At 40.3% G+C, this 23,483-nt stretch overlaps 1 protein-coding gene across 1 annotated transcript in view; it reads right to left on the bottom strand.

The window, feature by feature from the left end:
- Nucleotides 1-6,545: 6,545 nt before the first annotated feature.
- Nucleotides 6,546-23,483, bottom strand: part of ICK (intestinal cell (MAK-like) kinase) — a 33,170-nt gene continuing 16,232 nt past the window's right edge. Inside the window, exons 5-13 of the mRNA XM_012720505.1 lie at nt 21,881-22,013; nt 19,510-19,681; nt 17,451-17,618; nt 14,682-15,002; nt 12,959-13,149; nt 12,694-12,842; nt 10,574-10,702; nt 7,758-7,880; nt 6,546-6,796 (exon numbers count right to left, since the gene is read on the bottom strand). Coding sequence (XP_012575959.1) covers nt 6,642-6,796; nt 7,758-7,880; nt 10,574-10,702; nt 12,694-12,842; nt 12,959-13,149; nt 14,682-15,002; nt 17,451-17,618; nt 19,510-19,681; nt 21,881-22,013 — 1,541 coding nt within the window. The 3' untranslated portion in view covers nt 6,546-6,641. The remainder of the gene's footprint in view (nt 6,797-7,757; nt 7,881-10,573; nt 10,703-12,693; nt 12,843-12,958; nt 13,150-14,681; nt 15,003-17,450; nt 17,619-19,509; nt 19,682-21,880; nt 22,014-23,483) is intronic.

Genomic DNA, 23,483 nt, shown 5'->3' on the forward strand with positions numbered 1-23,483 from the left:
GAGAGAAGTATATGGAGATCAGCTGAGCACCTCAAGGGTCAGAATACCCATTTTCAAGTAAGTATACATTCAATTTCATCATTCTAATTCTTATCACAGTAAGGTTTTCCATCCTTTACTTCTTTTCCAACCCATATTTTTGTAAGGATTCTTCATTTTAACTGAACTATCAATACATAGGACAAGCATTATTATTCTATTTTATTGATCTCCATTTTATTATTTCTAATTCGGTGATACATAAACAAATTACTGCTATTTTGCTAACTCCCCCCCCCCTACAAAAATAGCTACTTCATCTAACCAACCTAATAGGATAACATCATCGTAGTAACTAAGGCAGTATCCTAAGTCTCTCTCATTACATGGACATGTGGAGAAATGAAAAGTTTTATTACAATAATTCTTCCAGTCTATGACAGTTGCCTTTGGGTCATTTATTACTTGCAACCTCCTGAAATCAATCTATTCTTGGAGATGCTTGTATTTGTCCTGAGTCTGGGACAACCTTATTCAGTATCTGTCTGCCCACCTGATCGACCTATTGATATTTTGAGCGATCCTAAGTCCTCTCAGCTTTTAACCTTTCACCCACTTATTCAAAAGCAGGCAAAATTGCCTTAACAAAATTTGAGAGCTTTAAATCTGAGTCTGGGAAACTTTATATGCAAACTCCAAAAAAAAAAAAAACCTGGCTTAATCAAGCCTTAGCAATAAATGGCAGCTGTCAGCCCTATTCCAATAGCAGGTTTTTATAAGTCAAAGGGATAAGGGTGAGCTATAATTTCAGGGGCTTGTGAAGGGTCAGGTCAGCATGCCAAAAAGTTAGCCAAATGCTAACCATGAGTCAGATCAGCAGTGTTCTGATGATGAAGGGGCACCTTTAGGGATTCACAGTTTATTAATTAAAAGTTTGATTGGTAGACCATGTTCCTACCAGACTCTTTCAAGGATTTGAAGAATGTTTGGGGAAAGAATTTCTTTTAAAATCTTGTATGTAATTCATGAAGTGATGATCTTCTTTTAAAAATTTATATTGTACATGTGAGTGTGCTAGGAAAAGCTAAAAACATACAAGATAGGTATTAATCACAATGAAACTGGCAATAAGACATAGTTTTAACCTTTTAAAAAATATTTGTAGTCACCTAATAAATTTTGGAAATCCTTCATAATGCCCATAGGTGTTTTAAAATGATTTTTTTACTGAAGTAAATTTGCATTATAGCATATAAGGTAGGTATCATTATAAGTCAACACCTGCATATACTACATTAAATTAACCTCTAAAATTATATTTGTATCCGTCACCTTACTGGGCCTCTTTACCCTTTTTCAATACCTATTTTCCTCTTCCTTTCCAGTACCCAATAACTTGGTCTCAAAGTTTATTTTATTTTTTTAGTTAATTCCCTTGGTTTCCTATATACCACATGAAGGCAAAAATCAGGTGGTGCTTGTCTCTCCCTATCTGACTTATTTCATATAAGTGTGATACTCTTTGGATTTACCAAAGTTGTTGCAAATGGCAGGATTTCTTATGTATGTATTTAATTGCGGTCACACTGATTTTCAATATTGTTTGTATTTTAGAAGCTAGGTTCTCCCCTCTTCAGGTGCTGTTACTACATCACACCGATCACCAAAGCACCCATATTTCCTCACCATAGTCCATTAAACTTCCTCTCTGCTTCCTTCTTGCCCCTCCTCCTGCTTTGTAGTCTCAACTCTACAGAAAGATTTTTAGAGTTTGTGTTAGTTTGACTTTATCAGACCCCTTGTTTTTTTTATATTCCACATACAAATGACACCATCCCATAGTCCTTCTTCTGATTTAATCTCATTTATCATAATCCCCTCCAGCTCCATTGATGTTGTCACAATGGCAACATTATCTTTTTTAATAGCTGAGTACTATTGTGTTGGACATATCCGTAACACATCTTCCTGGTCCACTCACCTGTTTGGGGGAATTTAGGCTGTAAATGATGCTGCAATGAATATAGGAATGCTGGTTTTCCTTTAAATTAGTGTTTTTTAATTCCTTGGGAAGTTACCTAGGAGTACAATTCCTGGGTCATGTGATAGACTCATTTTCAGTATTTTGAGAAGTCAGGGGCTGACCCAGTCTGCAGTACTAGCTTTCTCTCTACAGCCTTGCTGACACCTTTTGTTTCTGGTCTTTTTTGATGATATGGTTTGTTCTCACAGTAGTGAGGTGTTATCTGATCATGGTTCTGATTTGCATTTCCCTGAGGGTGAGTGATGCTGATCATTTTTCACAGCCCTGTTGGCCATCTGTATGTTTTCTCTCAGAAGTGCTTATTTACTACTTCTGCCATTTTTGGGATTGGGTTCTGTTTTCTTTTTGTTGAGTTGTCGGATGTATGGGGTGCAAATATCTCCCCTCTTCAGTGGGGTCGCTTTTTGTATTAGTGACAGTTTCTGTCGCTGTGTAGAAGCTTTTTAGTTTTATGTCGTCCCAATTGTTGGCACTTTTGTTTTCCTTGCTTTTAGAGACAAATCCACAGACAACCTCTGAAGCCTCTGTAGAGGTGTGCTTTGCCTGTTTGCTATGTATTTAATGGCTTCGAGTTTCATACCCAAGTGTTTTCTCCATTTTGAATTGATATTTTTATATGGTGTGAGATAAAGTTCTAGTTTCATTCCTTTGCATGTGGCTGTCCGGTTCCCCAAACACCATTTATTGAAGAGGCTTTCTTTGTTCCAGGATATATTTTTGGCTCCTCTGTCATAGATTAACTGTCCCTGTATATGTGGGTTGATTTCTGGGCTTCAATTCTATACCATTGTCTGTGTGTCTATTTTTGTTCTAATACCATACTGTGGTAGACTACTTATACTGTGGTGTAATTTGAAGTCTGAAAGTGTAATACCACCATTCCTTTTTTTTGTCAGGATTGCTTTGGCTACTCAGGATATCTTGTGTTTCTATATGACTTTCGGTAATGTTTCTTCTATTTCATTGAAGAATGCCATTGAAACTTTGATAGGGATAACATTCAATCTATATATCATTTTGGGTAAGATGGTCATTTAGACAATATTAATTTTTTCAGTTTATTAGCAGGAAATATTAGATAACTCTTTATATAGTTGCTCTGAGTATATGCTTCTAATTTCTCAGTAACATTGTATTAATGAGTAAGATGTTGTATGATATCAAAACCCCAAATTAGAAAATAATGTTATCTTCTGATGAAAGAGCACAACAAAAAGAGAACACTCAAGTCAATTTTTCTTAAATTGTAATTTTATTTGGAGCAGGAGAATTTTCCTTAAGTTAAGGTTGTAAATACCATATAACTATTTTAAAAAAGCAACATTTTATTTCAGAAGGGGCTGGATAAGTAGTTTTTTATCCTCCTATTTTCTCATAATTGTGAATATTTGTTTTATAAATAAATATATTTTCAGTTACTCCCTCATAATCAAATCAGGTGATTAAACTGCTATCCGTGCTGAGATAGCTGAGCTCAGAGGACTGTTCAGGTCATTTAAAATTCACATTAGCACAGTGTCTATAAGAAACTAATAATACAGATTAATGTGATAGTTGCCTCCAGTTTGTCTTCTTAATGGTTTCCATGAGAAGGTCCTCACAATAAATTATATAAAATCATATAAAATACAGTACTTTGGTTGGAAAGTGTAAAAATAACTGACCATCAACCACATATATTCAACAAGTTGCTACAGTATGCTTTAAATGATACGAAACAGTCATTATGTTGAATGTTTTCTTATAAACATATTGCTTTTGGTCATACACTGAGCTGAAACATACAGCCTGCATTCTTTTTCTCTCTTAAATGGCACACAACAATAGCTGACGACAGGGAAATGCTACCTCATGAGAAAACGAGGTGCCCATGAACCCCAACAGTACTGGTGTCTGTACTTAACAGCACAATTCTTGTTTTCTATTATATATGTTGCCTTGCCTGTATTCAATTTTTGATAATTCAGTTTACTAGAAGTCTTAAGTTCTTCAGGCAAAAGGTGTATCTAAAAATTTCTTTGAAAATCAAATTTCTTCCTATTTAATTTCTATGATGTATGGGCTGGATGAGGGTTTAGTAACTAATGGAATTTTATAAAATGAACACTCATGCCAAGAAAACTGTTCAAGCAACCTCCCTGCTGTGCACAGATGTATCCCTCAACACACCATAGTCTCTGAATGTTTGGGTGCAGACTGAGAACTAACCCCCTGATCTCCCAGAAAGCTTTCTAACTGGAAATGAGGTATAGTCATGATTAGGTACAGTTAAACTCACTGTTCTTTTCGGTGTTTTGCGATACATTTTATAATTCTATAGTAATTAAAAGTTACATGCAACAGGTAAAATTTTATTTTCACTTAACAAACAATGGTCATTATTTCCTTCTCTAGTATACAGTGTGTATACACAATTAGTCATTTACCCACTGTGGGTGAAGGGGTGAGGAGTATTTATAGGATTTTGCTAGTTTTTCTGATTTACATTGTGTTTTCAGAACTTGGTTTTCCAAGGGAAGTGGTTTGTTGATAAACAAAGGAAAAAGTAAAAGGAACAAAAGTGAAATATCTTCTGAGTGGGTCCTACACAAAAGTATTGGAAAAACAATTTTGTAACATGTAATAACCAGGTTACTAGGTTTTTCAATTAAAGAAATGTAATGACCTAAACATAAGCTAGAGTGTGAACAATATTGTACTCACAATCTACTTGCCTCTCGATGGGATATTTACAATTTAAAAACAGCTTTCCAGCAGGCCGGGTAAGGTTTCTGATGCACTTATTTTTTATACATAATACAGAAAGGAAAAATAAATATTATTAACCTCATAATAAAGGACTCATCTCTGAAAACACATTTTCTGTTGCTTTAGATAATGAGTTGAGAATATAATACAGAAAATGAATTCAGCTTCAAGTTGTGCTTACAATAACATATTTATTTTCTGAAGCTTTGCTGCCAGTTTGTTAACAGGAAAATATTACCTATCAAGTCTACATCCATTATGTGCTTTTCTCCTGTCCCTGGGGATCATAGAGCTTGGTCAAGTACATTTTTGAGCCAGATTCTCAAAGCATCAGTTACTCTCTATTTTAGGTTAGGGTGCTTCAGGGGCCACAGTGATTTGTTCAGGTTTCAGCATATTATTAATACATCAAAGCAATAGTTTACCAACTTATTGGGCTGAACCATATTAACGCTAATATTCATTTTAACCTATAAAATGATAATTTCATGTGGTTCAACTTGATGTGTCCTTAAGTCTAGAAGCAGAGAAGAGTAGCTTGAGCCCTGGGCAAGAGGGTCAGCACACTATTGAGGTTACATTGTGTTCACTGATAGTGATCTTCCCTCTTAAGATATCACAGTGGAGGCAAATGGGCCCTACAGGATGCCACAGGGTGGACCTTTTGTCTTTTTCTGTCTCCAAACTAGCTTTGTCATTTTCAAAAATTGCTGTAAACATTCCTCTCAATGGAACAGCCTCTGCCCAACAAATAGTTTTCAATGTAGAAAGAAACTACACAAGGGTTAAGAATTCAAATGTGGCAGGTTATGGATACCTGATATCATAGACTTCCCAGTTAAGTGAAATCTCTGCCATATATATTTTCTGCTCCCCAAATTTAGTTCAGATAGAAGATAATATATTATCTGTTCCCAGCCAGACCTGGAGGACTGAGCTGGCTGTGAAATTCTACCAGTTATTATAATAAAATGTCTTCTGTTGCTTGATTAGCTTTTTGATGCTGTCCCTTGGCAGGGTATATAAGATTGATTGTGTTAATATTTATGTTGAAAACATTTGACTGGTAAGGCTTTCCTTTCAAACTGGATTTCAATAATGAAAGAAAACAGAACTTTGTAGCATAGCATGATCAAGCTTGGATTCATGTGGCTATCTAACCACTGGAAAAGGTATTGGGAAACTTTCAAAAATATTTAGTTATTCTGGCTAAGGAACAAAACCAAAGTAAAAAACATACTGCATATTTTAAAACACTAGAGTAGAATTAAAAAATCAGATCAATAGCATGATATGGAGAGGGCGAGAGATCATTTTCCTAGTGCTGCTGGCAGCCCAAAGGCTGAGGTACCTCAAGTGCCACATTTAAAGTTTAACCAACACAAAAAATAATCATAATAAAAATTAACCACTCTACAAATATCCCCAAACAATGTGTAAATAACCTTTAATCACATAACCTTAAATTGCACCCCTGTTGCAATACTGCATCAATATTAGATTTTTTAAAAAATCTGTATAAAATACTATCTGGAACCCCAAAAGAAAATCAATTAATTTTTAAAAAGTTCATTACAAAGTTGACTGTATCAAATGCTAAAACATAATCCATATATATATATAAAATGCTGCTGTTTACGAAAATAATGGGAACCAGCTGTAGAATAAAATAATTTTGTACCAAAAAAGGACATTGATTCAAAACAATATCAAAAAAAAAAAAAACTTTAAAAAAGAATGTTGAAATGTCTTAGTTCAGAAGAATAACTATAAAGTATTTGCTTTTACACCATCCAAAAGTTTTTTGCAGCTAGAACACCAGTTGGTCAGGGACAAGATCCCACAGGCCCCGTGAAGGGCTTCACGACTGTCACCGCCGAGACGCGTACTTGGAAACCCAGTCCGTCCGGCCGTGCACCGGCTGGGGAGCCGGCGGCCGTGGCAGCAGCCCCGGGGTGCTTCTTGGCTGGGTGTGGAAGAACGGTCGCCCTGGATGAGGTCTCACAGCCTTCAGGGAAGAATAACCTGCCATGAAAGGGAACAGTGGACCAGATTGACATGGGACCACGCAAACAAAGTGTAGATAAATGCATCTTTGACAAAAACCTCAGAAAGCAAGGGTTCCAGGAGAGCAGTTAGCTCCCTACTCCTATCTTCCCTCTCTCAGTGAGAAACAAGCCCATTCTATAGTTGGCAGGTCAAAACTACCGGCACCATTCCTGATGTCTCTCTCCTTTTCATCTCCCACTTGCGATGTGTCAAGGTGCTCACCCTTCTTAATACCCAGATCCCGGCACTACTCCACTCTAACCTCCCAATCCAGGCCACCCTTGTTCCTGGCTAGACAGATGCAAGTTTCCCCCTTGTTTTCCCTGACCCCCTCCTTTCGCCGAGTGACAGGCGGCACTTGAGTGAGCCTGGAGGGCTGAAGTCAATTCACCTCACTCCTCTGCTGAGAACCCTCCAGTTCTCCCATGTGGCTTAGAGTCATTGACAAGTTTATAGTGGCGGCAAGGCCCCACACTGTCACTTCCCCCACCTTCTTTTCCCACTGGCCACCTCTCACACCACTCCTCACTCTGCTTTCTTGACTATGTTAGGACTACCCTGTGTCAGAGCCCATGACTGCTTTATCTAGAGCAGTCTCACCCATGTCGAGACCAGCACACTCACTGCTTCAGATCTTTACTCAGTGACACCTTTGTGGTGAGGCCTGCTTTGCTTATGCTATCTACAGCTACAACTGTAACCACATGCCAGCCCTCACTTCCTACTTCCAGGCACTATCTTTCTCCAAAGCACTCTGTCCATTTATTTGGTTTGCATATTTTATTATGTATAGATGTATGCACATTTATTCCACAAGATACTGGGAACTTTGTGTGTTTCACTGGCAGATCCTAGGCCTACAACATGCTTGGCACAAAGCAGTCACCTAGGGACTATTTGAGGAATCAATTCCTTAATAATTAAAAATGGAACATACCAGGGGAAGGGTCTGGAATAGGTGCTAGGTGTACCCTCTGCATGGCAGAACCAATTTCTCTTTTCATAAAGGAGGGGAGATAGCTTCCAGGCAGTCCACTAGAACTTGCTGAGCCGGAACCAACTGATTGACAAAAGCAATAGTTCATTACTATAAAGACACACACACAGGCCCTCCCTGGTGGCGCAGCGGGTTAAAGCACAGCACTAAGAAGCTAAAGCCACTTCAGCATGAGTTCAATCCCTGCCCCGGAGGTGACCACATGGCGCGGGCGACCTCTCCTGACCCACCCACTCAGCAGTGTACTTCGATGATCTGCCTGTTCTGCTCCCCACTCTGTCTCTGGTGAATCCTCTCACCACCCCTGCACCTCTGGCCTTTATCCCAGTTCTGTATGCATAAATAAATACATCTTAAAAAAAAAAAAAGACACACACATGACACCAACAGAGTTAAAAGACAGCAGTGCAGGACAATAAACAGTTAGACTTCTATTTTAAGGGGATAAAAAGAATTAAGATAAAAACAGTGAGTTCTCAGCAGAGCATTCCATCACACCACACCACACTGTCAGAAAGACACTGGGAGGCAAAGGCAGTGTTGTCTCCACAGCCGCCCTGCAATGGAGAATGCTTGGTTGGTTGGTTGAAGAACAGGAGAATTTTCAATTTCTCTCTCTCTCTCTCTTTTTTTTTTTGAGAAATAGTTTTAGGCTGTTTCAAAATTAGCTTTTTCCACTTCATAATATAGAATAGCAATCCTTCTGTGTCATTTTATACAAATTCTACAGTATGGCTATACCATAATTCATTTAGCCACCCGCTCATTGAGCAACACACAGGTTGTCTTAATTATTTCCTTATTACAGATAACGCTATACTAGGTATTCTTGTCCAGACTAAGAAAAACGATTCATTATTAAAATATATTAAATACATTTACTTTTGATGTGATTTCCATACTAAGAGCACTTTAAGGACCAGAACTGTATGCTACTCATCTGAATATTCCAGGACGCTAATAAATGCCTACATATAGTCAGTAATCAGTATGTACCCAGTCAGTTATTAAATATCTATAATAAGCCTTATTATTTTTAAAGGTACAGTGGTGAATAATGACAGCTGCCATTATGAAACATTAGACAAATGAAAGCTAAAGCCATTAGAAAAAGAGTAAATGAGCAGAGTTGCTTGGGTCTTCACAACAAAGAGCTTTCTTGCTCATTTGCTTAAGGCAGAATAGAAGAATTGGTCTGTGATGGAATATAAGGAGCTGTGTTGGTCATCTGGAGTATAGTTTGCATAGTTTGGGGAACCAATAAATAGAAAAATGGGAAGAGAATTTGAAGAGGTAAGACAAAAGCAAAAACATAGTCAATAAATATAAGACAAGATGTTCAACCTCATTAGTAAATAGGACATGCAAGTTTAAGTCACAGAAAGATGCCACTTCACACCCATCACATTAGCACAAATTTACAATCTTGCCAGTACCAAGAGGCATCAAGGATGGAGCACAACTCCCAGACCCTGCTGGACAGCAATAGGGCAACATCTGTAAAGTCGAAGATGAGCATACTCTTTAATCCACCACGCTGACATGATTCAGAGAAGCCCTGACCTAACATGGTGTCCAGCACAGGGGACACAGTGATGATTCCTGCACACGTTCTCATAACACAAACTACAAGCTACTTACATGTTTGTCAAGAAGAGAAGGGGTGAAAAAATGATGGTCTAGTTTAAATAATATGGTATTGTACAATTACAGAAAAATGATATATATGTATGATTGCTACATATATAATAAGTGGGCAGGAGCACAAGGGATTATGGTGGTGGACTAAGGGTGCTTTGGTGGTGGAACATCTGAAGGGGGGGATCTTATACTTCCAAAATACCAACAACAATGTAAACCAACATTAATGCAATTAAAAAGTGGACTTGCACAGGAAAAAATAAATTTAAATGAGTGACGAGATCTAGGATAACGTGCATAAAAATTTTAAAACATGCAAAACCATACTATATAGTCCTGGAATATTTTTTAAAATTTGCATAGAAAGAACAAATACTGAAGTAAGGTTGGAGGGGCGGTGGTGAGGAAGGAGGGAAATGGAGAGCCCAGATACTGGTTTTCTACATATTTGCAAGTTTGACTCCTTAAGCCAGGGGTGGGGGTAAGAGTGATGACATATGATTTCTTTCTTCCTCTATTCCTCAAAAAAAGCAGAAGAGTGACGTCTAGAGACTTACTTGGCCACACAAAAAGGGAAGCAGCACTTAGCTGGGGCTGCCTGTGTGAGGGGAAAAACGAGGGAAACCGCTCTGTTGGGAACGGGGTTAGTCAGTCTGGAGGACTTAGTAAATGTAACCCCTATTAAAAAAAAATGTGGAGAGGGTCTTCCAAATGGTACACCTCCCAACCAGAGGGCAGTTTGCTGGGTTAAGGCTGGGTCAGATGGAGGGGACCAGCCCCATTTAACTTGGACTCAGAAGGATGTCACCTTCCACAGAGCAGGGCTTCAGAAGTCAGACTCTCGACTCTAATGTTATTTTTGTTTTCTCCTTGAGCCTGGGAATATTATGATCTACTCCCCAGCCACTCTTGAGAGCAGAAGCTGTGGGAACTGGCTGAGTCCCCAGGGCCTGCTGCCAAGAGAGAGAGAAGATGCACAAGCCTGGAAGACACCCCTGGGTTTCCACACCAGAAAGGCCGTTGGGGTCCACAGTTCATACCCTCATCTCTCTGTACCCACCCTGCCACATCCAGAGAGACTCTGCTTGTCATTTTGGAATTAATTCATCACTCACCTGAATTTATTTTGCTGACTACAGAGACGGTCCCTGAAGATTTTCCAGATAAACTAGAACTAGACCATGGATTAGATGGAATAAAATCTTTGCCTGGATTCGGGAGGATGCCATTTCTTATATTTATTCCTACGAGGGAAGAAATGATTTTAAAATGCAAAATGCGTATTTAATCTTGTACCAGACTTTAGGGATGAAATTAGTGCAGAACCCAATTGATCAAAAAATCCCCGTGGTTTAACAATGTGAGAAAAAACTGACTATGGTGAGGTCATCTGAGCAATGGCAGGGGAGAAGCTGTCACTGAGGTTAGAATGTCATTCCACTGAGAGAAGTTTCTTGAACTTCTACCAACACATCTGTCCATGTTTTTTGTCTCCGCCCTTTCTGGTGTTGTCCAGGCTGAAGTACTCCTGGATGTTCATACTCGTCCCCTTTCAGAGCCCTCTGCCTTCCTGTAGCCTTTCTATGTTCTTCACCACCCCCTATCTTACCTCCTAGCTCTGCAGCTCTCTGCTCCCCTCTTTCTGCATTCCCCTAATATTCCATCTTCTTACCTGACCTGGGCCATGCCCACCATCACACACTGGTGACCTCAGTCAGTACCAATGGCCTTACCAGACCCCCTCAGCTCCAAGCCTGTCTTGAATTCAACCTTGAACCTCAGCTTCAAGCCAAAGCACTTTGTTTTGAAGATCACCCACTTTCTCATTTATGTCAGACTCTCAGCTAGTTTTTAGAATGAAAGGCCGAATTCTTTTATCCTGCTCTTTTTCCCCTTAAAGGCAAAAATAAGTAACTTTCCACTTTACTCCCTGCTCCCTTCTGCCCATGGTCAGTAGTTTGCTTCTTCATGTCTCACACCTGCATCACTGTTGGTCCCATGTTGGGAACTGTCAGACCAATGTTCTAAGACCGCAGCATCAATCCTGGTAGAATACGACAGTATTTAGAAGCCCTACCCAGGAACGAGGAATTAATGCATCAGCAGGCCCTACCAGTCCCATGTCCACCCCTCCGTTTGACCCCCAGCCCCAGCCTGAGTCACAGGTGGCTCCTTCACCTGGACACCAGCTGTAGCCTGCCGACTTCTTCCCCACTTGGCACACATGTCAGTCTCCAGTTACACTCCTTTAAGAGCTCCCATTGCCCAGGAAATGAAGTCCAAATTTCCTACAAGATCCCAAAAGTACACGCTACATGTACATACCACAGTCTCTCTTGCCTGTGCTGTAGCCCACTGACCTCTCTGTGTTCCTTTCAGAAGCCCAGGATTTCCTGCCTCTAGGATTTTGTACTGGTCAAAGGTTCCTCTGCCTTGAGGTTTTCCCCTCTGTTCTAAGCATAGTTAGTTCCTTCCATTCGGTGGGGCCCAGCTAGGGGTCCCTTGTTCAGAGAGTCCTTTCCTGACCCCTGTCTAAAGTGGCGCTTCCTCCCATCACCCTAACAGCACTTATTACCGCCTGTACCACTGGGCTATTTAGTTTAGGGTCTGTCTCCCACACTGGGAAGTATAATGAGGAGGGCAAGGGTCAGGAAAGTATACTAACGAGGGCAAAGATGGACCAAAATCGTTTGCAGGGCTGCTGTGTAAAGTGGATGGCGCCCCCTGGAGTTGAGTGGCCCAGGCTTGGCTATTCGGTTCCTCCAGTGCAGAGCACATGGCTGCTGCCCAGTATTGCTTGCTAAGTGAATTTAGGATTGAACAGCTGGCTAATGCTGAAAGCTGGAGGTAGGGAGACTTGGGCACTCCCCAACCCTGGTGCTTACACTGCACCTCGAGTGCTGCCAGGTGATAGGACTAAACCCCTGCCCCGGCTGCCCGGAGCACACAGGATGGGCATCTTTGCCTGAACCTGGTGGTGGAAGAAGCTCAGGCATGCTGCCTGGCTCTCACCAGTTCCTCCCTGTTTCAGGGCTGGGCCCAGTTTCTTCTACCAGATTTCTTATCTCAGGTAGCTATACGAGACAAAAACGTGGGCCTAGGCCTCAGCCAGTATTTCCATGATGCTTCTTTTGGCTGTTCTGAATGGCAGCCTGAAGCATTTACTTTCTCAAACGGGGCATTTCCGGAAAGTGAGCCCTTATCACTGATCGGAGTATAGGTACAAGGTGCCTACCGGGCAGGTATCGGGAGTGCTTCAAGTAGTGCTGCTTGGCGGCAGATCTCAGGGTTGGCGTGTCTCGCCTCTGATAGGAGGTCTGGGATGGGGCGCTATTTCCTGTACCCATAGGCTCAGAGGGCTTCAGGTCCAGAACACTCTCAAATCTGAATGGATAGAAAGGTGCCTAGGTCAGCAGGAGACAGCAAGCATCATCAGACAAGCAACAAAAATCCCATGAACCCCAGATTCAAAAGTCTGTTTATAGGCTTTACACACTTGCCTGCAGAGACTCTCGTCATTCTGTCTTTTCTTGTTCTTTAGGTCAATCCTGGTGAAGGATGGGCCAAAATCCAAGTCATCCAAGTCAGCCCAATCATCCGAATCCTTTGTTGACCTGGAAATAAGACCCCACCTTCTTCTACTCTTTGGCTTGATCTCACAATTTTTGTGCTCCAGGCCGGGTAGGATTTTCTGTGTATACGAAGAGAGGAAGGAAAAACAGTACTTGCTATAAATGGAGTTCACCCACACTTAATTCCCATTCCAAATTTTCCCAGTTATGAAAAGTACCCTGACAAGGCAGTCCCACTGTGATTGGCTCAGGTGACAGCCTGACACACCCCCAGACCTCTGCCCCTCACAGAGCCCAAGGGACACAGTGGCTTTCATAGAGTGGGGGGGTACTAAGTTGCATAAGGTAAGACTTCTAAAAAGGAAATGTGAGGTACTTCTTACATACTAGACAAATGGCTAGATGCTCATCCCTAAAAGAGTTAACATGATTTGTACCATCATAAATAAAGACCGAAGCACTTACAGCTGCCTGTCATCTCATTTTTATAGAAAACAGGCAAATAATGACTATTGTATTAGACTCTATCGTTCCTTCTTATTAGACCCAGATCCTATCTCTTAAGTTCAGAATTTACAGCAGATAACTTCCAAATACCGCTTCCGAGTTGGGGGCTGGGGTAAAGGAACTATCTAGAGTTACTCTTGTAGCCTCACGTGCAGTAACTTCCCTGGTGCAGCTGAGAGCCAGCGCTCAGTGACTGCATGCTAGACAAGAAAAGTATTGCTTTTGCATAAAGGTATTAGAAAATTGCACTCTTTAAACAGCCTTACAAAGCTAAGAGCAACTAAACTCCCTTATTGGGCTGTCATTTTATCAACTCCAACATTCATTGTCTCCTTTTGAACACAGGCCCAAAGAGAAAAAAGAACACCTTAGCACTAATTCATCTACTGAGAGCACTGATAAAAACACAATCTACAAAGATTACTCTGGCACCTTATGATTTTCAAAAACATGACTTTTGATCCTCATGAACAGCCCAGTCTGATGGGCAAAATGGGCATTATACTTGTACAGATAAAGAAACTGGGTTCATGGGGACTATATACTGAGATGAGAAAGCAGACATTGTATAAAAATGAAGACTGATGTAAAAAATAGATAAGATAATGAAAAAAAATCACTAATTGGAAAAAAATTAAACTGAGTTCAGAGAGATTAAAAATCACAATGACTAACATTTATGGAGTTCTAACTAAGCACGAGTTATCATTCTAACTTATTTCGAGTATGAATTCATTTAGTCCTCAAAAGAATTCAGGTAGTTGCTCTTATTATTTCTCTTCTACAGTGAGGAGCTAAGCGCCAGGTAACTTTCACAGGTTCTCCCAGTTCCAAAAGAGCAGAGCTGAGATCTGAGAACCTGCCAATCTGGCTGCAGCATCCAGCTCTCCGCCCATACACCACACCACAGCTGCTCTCCACAGGGGCCCGTTATGAATACATTATTGATAAATAGAACCAGAATGTGGACTCAGCTCTCTAAGTCCCACGCTAAAGCTCTTTTCACAGATCCATAATATTGTAACAAAAATTGATTATAAGTAGACCTTGTATGTTGAAAAAGAAAAAAATTCACACAATACTAGTGGGATCAGAAGAGGAACAGGCTAGGTGCAAGGCTCACTAGTGAATCTTCACTGCTTACCGACTGAGGGTTCTTGGTGTGAAGGGATGGGAAGAGCAACAGATTTGATTTGTCCTCTGGAAAATGGCTTGGGGGATCTACCTTTGAAGCCTCTGCTTTATAGGGGTATACGGTTGGCTGGGGGGGCTGGCTGGCTTGAAGCTGTCTTGAAGAAATCCGCGTGTGGGGCTTGGTTGGGGGCTGGGCAGGAGGGACTGGCTTCATGTGAGGAGGCAGGCCTGCCTTTTCCAGGACATCCTTCTGTGATTTTTCTGAGTCCTGAAGGCTCTGTGTGGTGACGCCCAGTGGGTGCCGAATGTAGAAATAAGGATATCGAAGTGCCTGCAATGACACATGAGCCTGCTTTAGGAGACATGTCTAGCCAGGGAAATAAACACCATCAGGCTCACTAAGTGCATATCACGTGACCAGTTTACCATAGTGTTAATTTTTTTTTTTTTTTTGCATAGGAGAACTGGTGTGTAAGCCAAAGGTGCGGAGGGTGAGAGGATTTACCAGAGACAGAGTGGGTAGCAGAACAGGTAGATCTACTGATATACACTGCTGAGGGGGGCAGCGGATGAGACAGGAGAGATCACCTCCCTGGCTGGGGATTGAACTCAAGCCATAGTGGTGATAGTGCTGAGACTTACCCCCTAGGTCACTAGGGAGACTGTTACCATAGATTTTTTTTCTTTTCTTTTTTTTTTTTTTTTAGCTCAATTGAACATCCTGAATCTGGAACATGGCTTCTGAATTTCCCCACCTAGTATTTAGTAAAATGTAGGTTCTGTTTACACTTAAAACTATTTGGCTAAAGCTGCCATTTATGCTACTGTTACCTTTGCTAGCTCTGCAAAATCATCTGGCTCAACACAGATCCTGGCTTTGTAACTTACCTGCTTTGTCTCTTAAACATGATATTTCACCTTTCTAAGCCCATTTCTTCATTCCATAGAAAAAAGAAAAAATAATATAAGCCTGAAAGGGTGATATATTATGATACTGGTGAATTCTGGAGAATCAAATATAAATTATGCAGGTACCTCTGATTTACCCCAGAAATGCTTAAAGTGTAATAAATGATAAAATTAAACCTTGCCTATGAGGAACTGACAACTAACCTTGTCAATTGTTCTGAATAACCAGGTTTTCTGGATTGTCAGAAGATAAATCTTTAAAAAGTTCTGGGGTTTACAATTTTTATTTTTAATTAATATTTTCCTCTGTTCCCTAGTCTTTTTGATGGAAGTAATTGGCTCTAACATAATCTCACCCTCTGTACATAGTTATACATATCCACGATTATATGTAACTGGAGATACACAGGCAAGTAATGTGGACACTCTGTAGGAGGCCCTGGGCCCTGGCATCTAACTTCTCTGCAGTCCCGGGCATTACTGTAACTAACAAGTGGGAGGGATTTTTTAGCTTTTCTGACACTATTTTTAAAAAGTACACATTCTTGGTTTCTTGTAACAAAATCTTTTTCTTTTCATCACTTGTGTGTATCCTTTAAAAAAACTGGATTCACCAGAAAGCTTCTTTCTTGCCCTGAAAACATCAGAGCTTTCCAGGCATCAAGTCACCCAGAGTCTGGTGGCACTAAATTATGGGCCTTTCTTCTCTGCAAAGCTGCTTTTCTATAATTCCTTAAAATCCCCCAATTAATCATCTCCCCAGCTCTCAGACATTCTAACGTCACATCAGCACTGTCTTCAAACGTCCCTGTCACTTTCACTTAGCCAAATGATTGTTGCTGATTAGAACCGGTCAGTTTTCATTCCCTGAACAGAGTAACCATTAATGAGGTGAGAAGGTCTAGAAACAGCTTATCCAAAAGGCAGCTTGTTTGAGGCTAGGAGTAGAAGAAGCCCAGGGCACTATCTTACCTCTTTTGGATGCATTTTAAGAGTTTACAAAGTGGTTTGGGAGGGGGTGGCTGAAAAAACAGAAGGTGCTGGTCAAATCCTCTGACATCTTTGCATAATCTACATTAGTTATAAGTGAGTGTTTAAGGGAAATCACTTAAACTTTCCGAGATTCAATTTTCTCATATATAGAAGAAAACAGTAATATCTGTCTCGTGTAGTATTCTTATGATTAAAATCACATAAAAACATTCTAGAGCACTGGCAAACTGTAAAGTGCTACACAATGCTCATTATAGTTATTATCCTAATTCTACCCCACCTGCTGCTCTCACTATGGCGTCTGTAAAATGAGCCTGTTGGAAGTCACAAGATATTTTCAGATTGCATTTCAATAACCGGTATTACCTAATACAAACTGCTAGATAAACTTAACTCATAGAGAATGTATGTGCATACATTCTCCAAAGACAGGTAGAAATATCTGTTCATTTTCATTTCCACACAAAGTAAGTCCTCACTTGACATCATCCACAGGTGCTTGGAAATCATACCTTTATGTATAATGACATATAGTGTAAGCAAGTCCTTGAATAATGTCAGTTCATTTGATGTCAGCTGGGATTCCCCTTTTTTCAAGTTATAAAAAAAAATGTTATTCAAAGACTTGCTCCATGTGTGTGTTGTGTGTGCGTGTGCGCAGATATGGTGATGTAGCACATGAATTATATGACAATATTGTTTAAAGCTTAATCACTTTAACTATATACAGCAAGTTGCAAACTATTTTAATTCTTAGCTCTTATATTTTTTACTCATAATACCAAATCAAAACTCCCAATGAAATTTATAGAAACTATTCAAAGTCAGATATGAGTTTCATAAGAAATGTATCGAACAGAAGAAAACAGAAGAGAACCTGACTAGCTGTTGGTCGTTTCTTGGGATCCCACTGAAGCATGTCTCTCAGGAGCTGAATTGCTTCGCTGCTAGCATTGGGAATCAGGGACTTTAAGTTACTGGGTACATACTGGGGCCAGCGGAAATTCATAGCACTTGATAGCTGGTAGCCTTCAGGCCAGTTAGTCTGAAAGGAGAAGAGAGAAAGTCTTGTTCAGTCAGTCACCATGCTTGGGACTTATCTTTAGGCAGGTGTGCCCCTCATGCAAAGGCAATCACGTCATTTCCATGCCACATTCACTATGTTGGCACTGTGTGTGACACGCAGGGGAAAGCTAATGGAGAACTGACAAAGAGCATGAATTCTAGGGAATAGTGGATAAGACACTGGATTTGTTACCGTTTTGTTTATAACCTTAACAGAAGATACTTCACCCTCTAACATTTGGGGTTGAATCAAATCAGAATTTTCTCAGTTGTGTTCCATGAGACAGGTTGTAGAAACTGTAAATGGTATGTTTTGGGATGAGGAGGAGAATAAAAGAAAGAAATTTATAAAATCTTAGATAATTCAAAATATACATGCTGAGAAGTCCAGCAGTAACAAAAGTTGTTTTAGTCTTGGTTTTCCGTATTTTCATCATCATATACCTGGGACACTAAACGCTATCGTGAAAATGACTTAAAGTAAGAAATAATCTTTAAAGTCCCTTCTAGTTTCAACATTCTACTATTTTTCAAAACACATTCTGATACTATATATAGCTTATGTCATTCATTCACATAGTAGAAAGTTACTGAGTGCCTACTCTATGCTTAAGTGTTGTTGGGTATCAAAAATAATCCAGTATAAATTATGGCCTTGAGGATATTACTGTCCAAAAGAGAAAATAAGCCACTCATCTGAAAATACAGTCATACAAAGTACAAAGTGACAGAGGAGACACAGATACAGGTACCCAGAGGAGGGAGAGGCGCCAGTGGGAGACTGGAACTCTTCATGCAGAGGTAACATTAATGATTTAAAAATTCAAATGATTTAAAAATTTTGAGGGTCTGATTTGAATCAGCAATGGTGTAGGACCTAGAAACTTAAATGCAAATAAACTGGGTATATTTTTACACAGAATGAGTGTATGATCAGATATATACACAGATAATTATATTAATAGCACAGAACACAGTTGAAAACAGAGAGGAGATTAGAGGAATAGAGAAGAGAAACATTACCGAGGGACCATGTGAGAACTCCACTTCAGCAGAGTCTGCCTACACAGAGCGCTGTAGTGGGGAGATTCCTGGGCACCAAGCCAGAGTGTGCAGATACAGAGTTGGGGGGTAAGGAGTGAAAGTTGAGGGGCTGAGTAAAGGGGAATAAATTAATGATTTGTAAGAAGACAAGAAAGTACTAGAGCTGCTCTTTAGGAGGATGAATCTGGTCACAGGACGAAAGATAAGCTGGAGGAAAAAGAGTTGAAGGCAGAAAGATGAAAAGATACCCAAGTGGTGGGCCATCTGCGATGGTGGCAGTGGAAATTCATCAACAAGGGCAGCATGCGAGACACTAGGTGGTGTCTCAACAGGATTTATGGACCAACAACTTGGATAAGGAGGGAGAGGAGTATGGTTAAACGAGGAGGTAAAACTGGAACTCAGCCTCAAGGCTTGGGCTGTGGGATTATGATGGGATTCCACACAGAAACAGAATGAAAGAAGGTCAGTTAGGAGGTGAACAAAAGGCCGTCTGTATTAGACATGCTGAGCTTGAGATGATGGTGAGAAAGTTGGAGTAAATATCATATAGTTGTAAATTTGGGAATGAGTGATGGAGGGAAATTAGGGTTAGAGACTATATTTAGGTGACTTCTGAATAGATGAAGTGTTATAGCTACGAGAAAAGAGATGCTCTGTAAGGCAGGTAAAAAGTTACAAAGAGAAATACAGAGGGCAAATGCTCTGAAGAATAGAAGGAAAGAAGAAGCCAAGTCTTTGAACATGGATAATGGAGGCCTGCTGGAGTGGAGCGAAAGCTTCCAGCATGAGCTGCTTTCTGCTCACACTTTGTTCTGTGTCATTACCTTTTTCGGTGTGCCCAACACTTGGCAAATTTTGAAGATTGTGTCGATCTCACTGGCCCCAGGGAAAAGAGGCCTGAGGGTGTACACCTCTGCCATGATGCAGCCCACAGCCCAGATGTCAATGGGGGAGCTGTAGTTAGTAGACCTCAGGAGCACTTCCGGAGCCCTGTACCTGGAGGGACAAAGTGACCTGCTAGTTATTACTTCTGCCGACCAGAAGTTAAATTTATTTATCAATTCTCAGTGCGAGAACTCAGGTATTTCTACTTTTGGATTCATTTATTGTGGTACACGGACTTGTAAAGAATTAGCAAGTGCCATGACTGCTAAGGAGAGCACTGCATCTCATATTTTCACATCACCAGCGCTGAGCTGCCAAACTATAATGTGCCCATACAATACAACAAACAACAAAAACAATCAATCAAGAGAAACAATCTCAAAAGACCTCAAGACAAACCAATCTCAAAAGACCTAAGTAGACACTTCTCCAAAGAAGACATTCAGATGCCTATAGACACATGAAAAAAGAGTCAACATTACTTGTTATAAGGGAAATACAAACCAAAACCAGAATGAGATTCCACCTCATCCCGTGAGGATATTCTATATCAAAAAGAAGGGAAAAAAAAATGTTGGCGAGGATGTAGAAGAAAAGGAACTGTCAGTGGGAATGTAATTTGGTGTAGCCTCTATTGAAAATGGTACTGAGATGCCTCAAAAAAAGTGGAAATACCTATCTAATCCAGCAGATCTGATCCACTGCTAGGTATTTACCCAATAAATATGAAGACTCTAATATGAAAAGACATATATACTCCTATGTTCATGGCAGCTTAGTCCATAATAGCCAAATTATGAACTCAAACTAAGAGCCCAATGGCAGACAACTATCCATACACAATGGAAAACTACTCAACTGGTAAAGAGGATAAAAATCATGCCTTTTGGGATAAAATGAACAGATCTTGAGGTGATTATTTGTGGAATATAAATTAACCAAAGAAAACAAATTGGGAAAATACAGGAAAAATAATACTCAGACTCTATGAAAAATATATTGGTTAAAGGTGGGAATAGGGGAAGAAGAAAGGGTAGAGATAGGAAGGGGAAAGGAATTGGAGTTTGGGTGCAGAATGAGTGAAGCATATACACCTACGAAAGGGAGAAAATGTACCCCCAGGTTATATAGACATGCAAGCAAATGACACGTGGATGAAGCTGGATGGAAAAAAGAAATCAGTGCTCTATTTCACAGTATTTTTCTCTGAGCAATTCTTAACAGGAAAGTCCTTAACAGAATGTTTGAGAAACACTGCGTGTGAACATAAGAGTTAGAAGAGTAAAAGAGAAAGGAAAAAGGATGAGAGAGAAAGTAAAGCCTGTTGTCTGCAGGCTACTTCTTGATTATAGCTAACTGCTTAAATCTTTAGGGTCTGCAAGTTTGAACAATAGCAATTAGGTCTTTGAAGAATCTTTTTTTTTTCTTTTTTTAAATAATATAGTAGTTTATTTTTACATCATTTTATGCCTTTTCCCACATCAGTTGTAATCCCTATGGACTTCCCATCACCAATTCACCTGTATGCAATTCACCATAGTCCCATGCATGCTCCCCACCTACCCTCTACCCTTTTTAATCCCATTCCCCATTCCACCCCCACAAAATGTCTCTGGTATATAGTTGTTCATTATTACCCCCCCACCCCTAGCCCTTCCCCGGTCCTTATAAACTCCTGCTATAAGTGAAATCATCTGATATTTTTCTTTTTCTTTCTGGCTTATTTCACTAAGAATGATCCCTTCCAGTTCTATCCATGTTACTGCAAAAGGCATGAGTTTATCTCTTTTTGGTTGCTGAGTAATATTCCATTGTGTATATGTACCACTTCTTTTTAATCCAGTCATCTATTGTCGGGCATTTGGGTTGTTTCCATGTCTTTCCAATTGTAAATAAAGCAGCAATAAACATGGGGGTGCAGGTGTCTTTTTGAATCAGTGTTTTTGTGCCTTTTGGGCAGATACCTAGGAGTGGGATTGCTGGGTCATATGGAAGCTCCATGTTTAGCTGCTTGAGAAACCTGTTTGGAGGATCTCTTACACAATTCTTAGGCAATAGTTTTCAGGGTGATCTATAAAGAAAATATACTTACATTATGGAAAAGCATAATGGGCTCTCGTTTAAAATGCTGTACAATAGATTTTAACCATGTAAAATGCCAACTACCCTACAATTTAGACTCAAACTACTGAGTACTCAAACTACTCTCTTAGTGAAAAGTTAATATTTGTTACATTAACATTACCTTCAGTATAACAGAATATTTCTAAAAAAGTGCAACTAGATAATTTTGAGGAAAGCTACACTTACCATCTGGTAGATACATAGTCTGTATATGGAGGTCTTGATCGGATCTCTCGGGCCAAGCCAAAGTCTGCAATTTTCACAAGTTCTGGTCCATTGCAGAGGAGGTTCTCAGGTTTTAAGTCCCGGTGGAAGAAACCTGTAAAGACAGTGGAGAAAGAACACAAATTCAGGCTTGCTTCTGCATCACCCTGGGTAGCTATGCTGCTTTGGACACCCAGGTGGTCTGGGGATAACATGAAGGCTCAAGGCACAGAACTCCATTTCCCTCTGATAGATGCAAAATGTAAAATCGTCGAAAGTTGATTTTCATAGGTTTCTTTCCCTCCAAGAGAGAAACATGATTTAAAAATATTTATAATACCAATTTAAAATACTTCATTAACACTCATTTAAGGCCTAAGATCACATTGAGAAAGAAATCACCACTCAAGGAAAAGAGTCCATGGTTACCTTGCCCAAGGCAGCCAGATTTGAGATGAAAAACAATCAAAAAACAACAGTCTATGGCTCTTCCTAGTAATGCAACGGGTTGGAACACAGTACTATGAAGCTATTGCAGCCCCTGCAGCCTGAGCTCCCCACCAGGGAGGTGGCCCACATGGTGTGGCAGATCTCTCCTGACCTGCCCACTGCTCCCCTCAGCAGTGTATTTCAGTCAGTCTGCCTGTTTTGCTCCCTACTCTGTCTCTGGTGTATTCTCTCATCCCCCGCATCTCTGGCCTATACCCCAGTTCTGTATGGATAAATAAATAAATCTTTAAAAAACAAAACAAAAAAACAACAGTCTTATTTACCAGAGAGTTTACCAGGGCAGAAACACAATTACAATTTCTGTTTAAAGAAGAACAGAATTTATGAATGTAACCTATTCATATCTAAGATTCTGTTGCAATAACTGCTTAAATGTTAAATGTGTTTGCTTTGGCTAATCAAAAATGACAGAGTCACAGCCGCAGTTCACACAGTGAAAGGCAAAGCTAACTCATCCCATGGGAAGCCTGGTTTAGCTACAGCAGAGTTGTGGGGGTGCATGCTCATAACCACAGATATGTGCCTCTGGGAACAGAGAAAGATGCCATGTATGGAGAGTATCACTGGCATAGACATCATTCCACGTGGCCCTAGGTTGCAATACAACCCTGAAATTGAAAATATAGCTCCATACATGCTGTTGATGGTGTTACTTGTTATGAACTATTGATACTGACGTTATAAAAGCTCGACTGTGAAAACAGATGCTAAGAAGGCAGCAGTGTAAAGACTCCAAGATCACTGCATCCAGGCTCGTGCAGGAATTTAGGACTGAAAACGGACTATAGACTTACATACTACGAGTTTCAACCCAAATGAAAACACCCTGGACTTGCTAGAAGGAAGATAACTGAGGGAGAATCAGCGATTGGGGAGTTCCAATAAGGGAACTCCTATCCGGAAGCACCACAGACAGGACAAGTGGAACCTTGCAACTCCAACTGGGGGAGCACCCAGGCTCTAGTGCCGCAGATGGAGGCTTCCTGCTCATCCTGCTCGGTGAGTGGAACCCAAGCTGTAGGAAGACTGTGCAAGTTGGCACATAGAGCCCGGGAGGTGGGGAGGAAAATCTGGT

This window comes from Condylura cristata, unplaced genomic scaffold (assembly GCF_000260355.1).
Source record: "Condylura cristata isolate star-nosed mole 26May11 unplaced genomic scaffold, ConCri1.0 scaffold00001, whole genome shotgun sequence".
Classification (NCBI taxonomy): domain Eukaryota; kingdom Metazoa; phylum Chordata; class Mammalia; order Eulipotyphla; family Talpidae; genus Condylura; species Condylura cristata.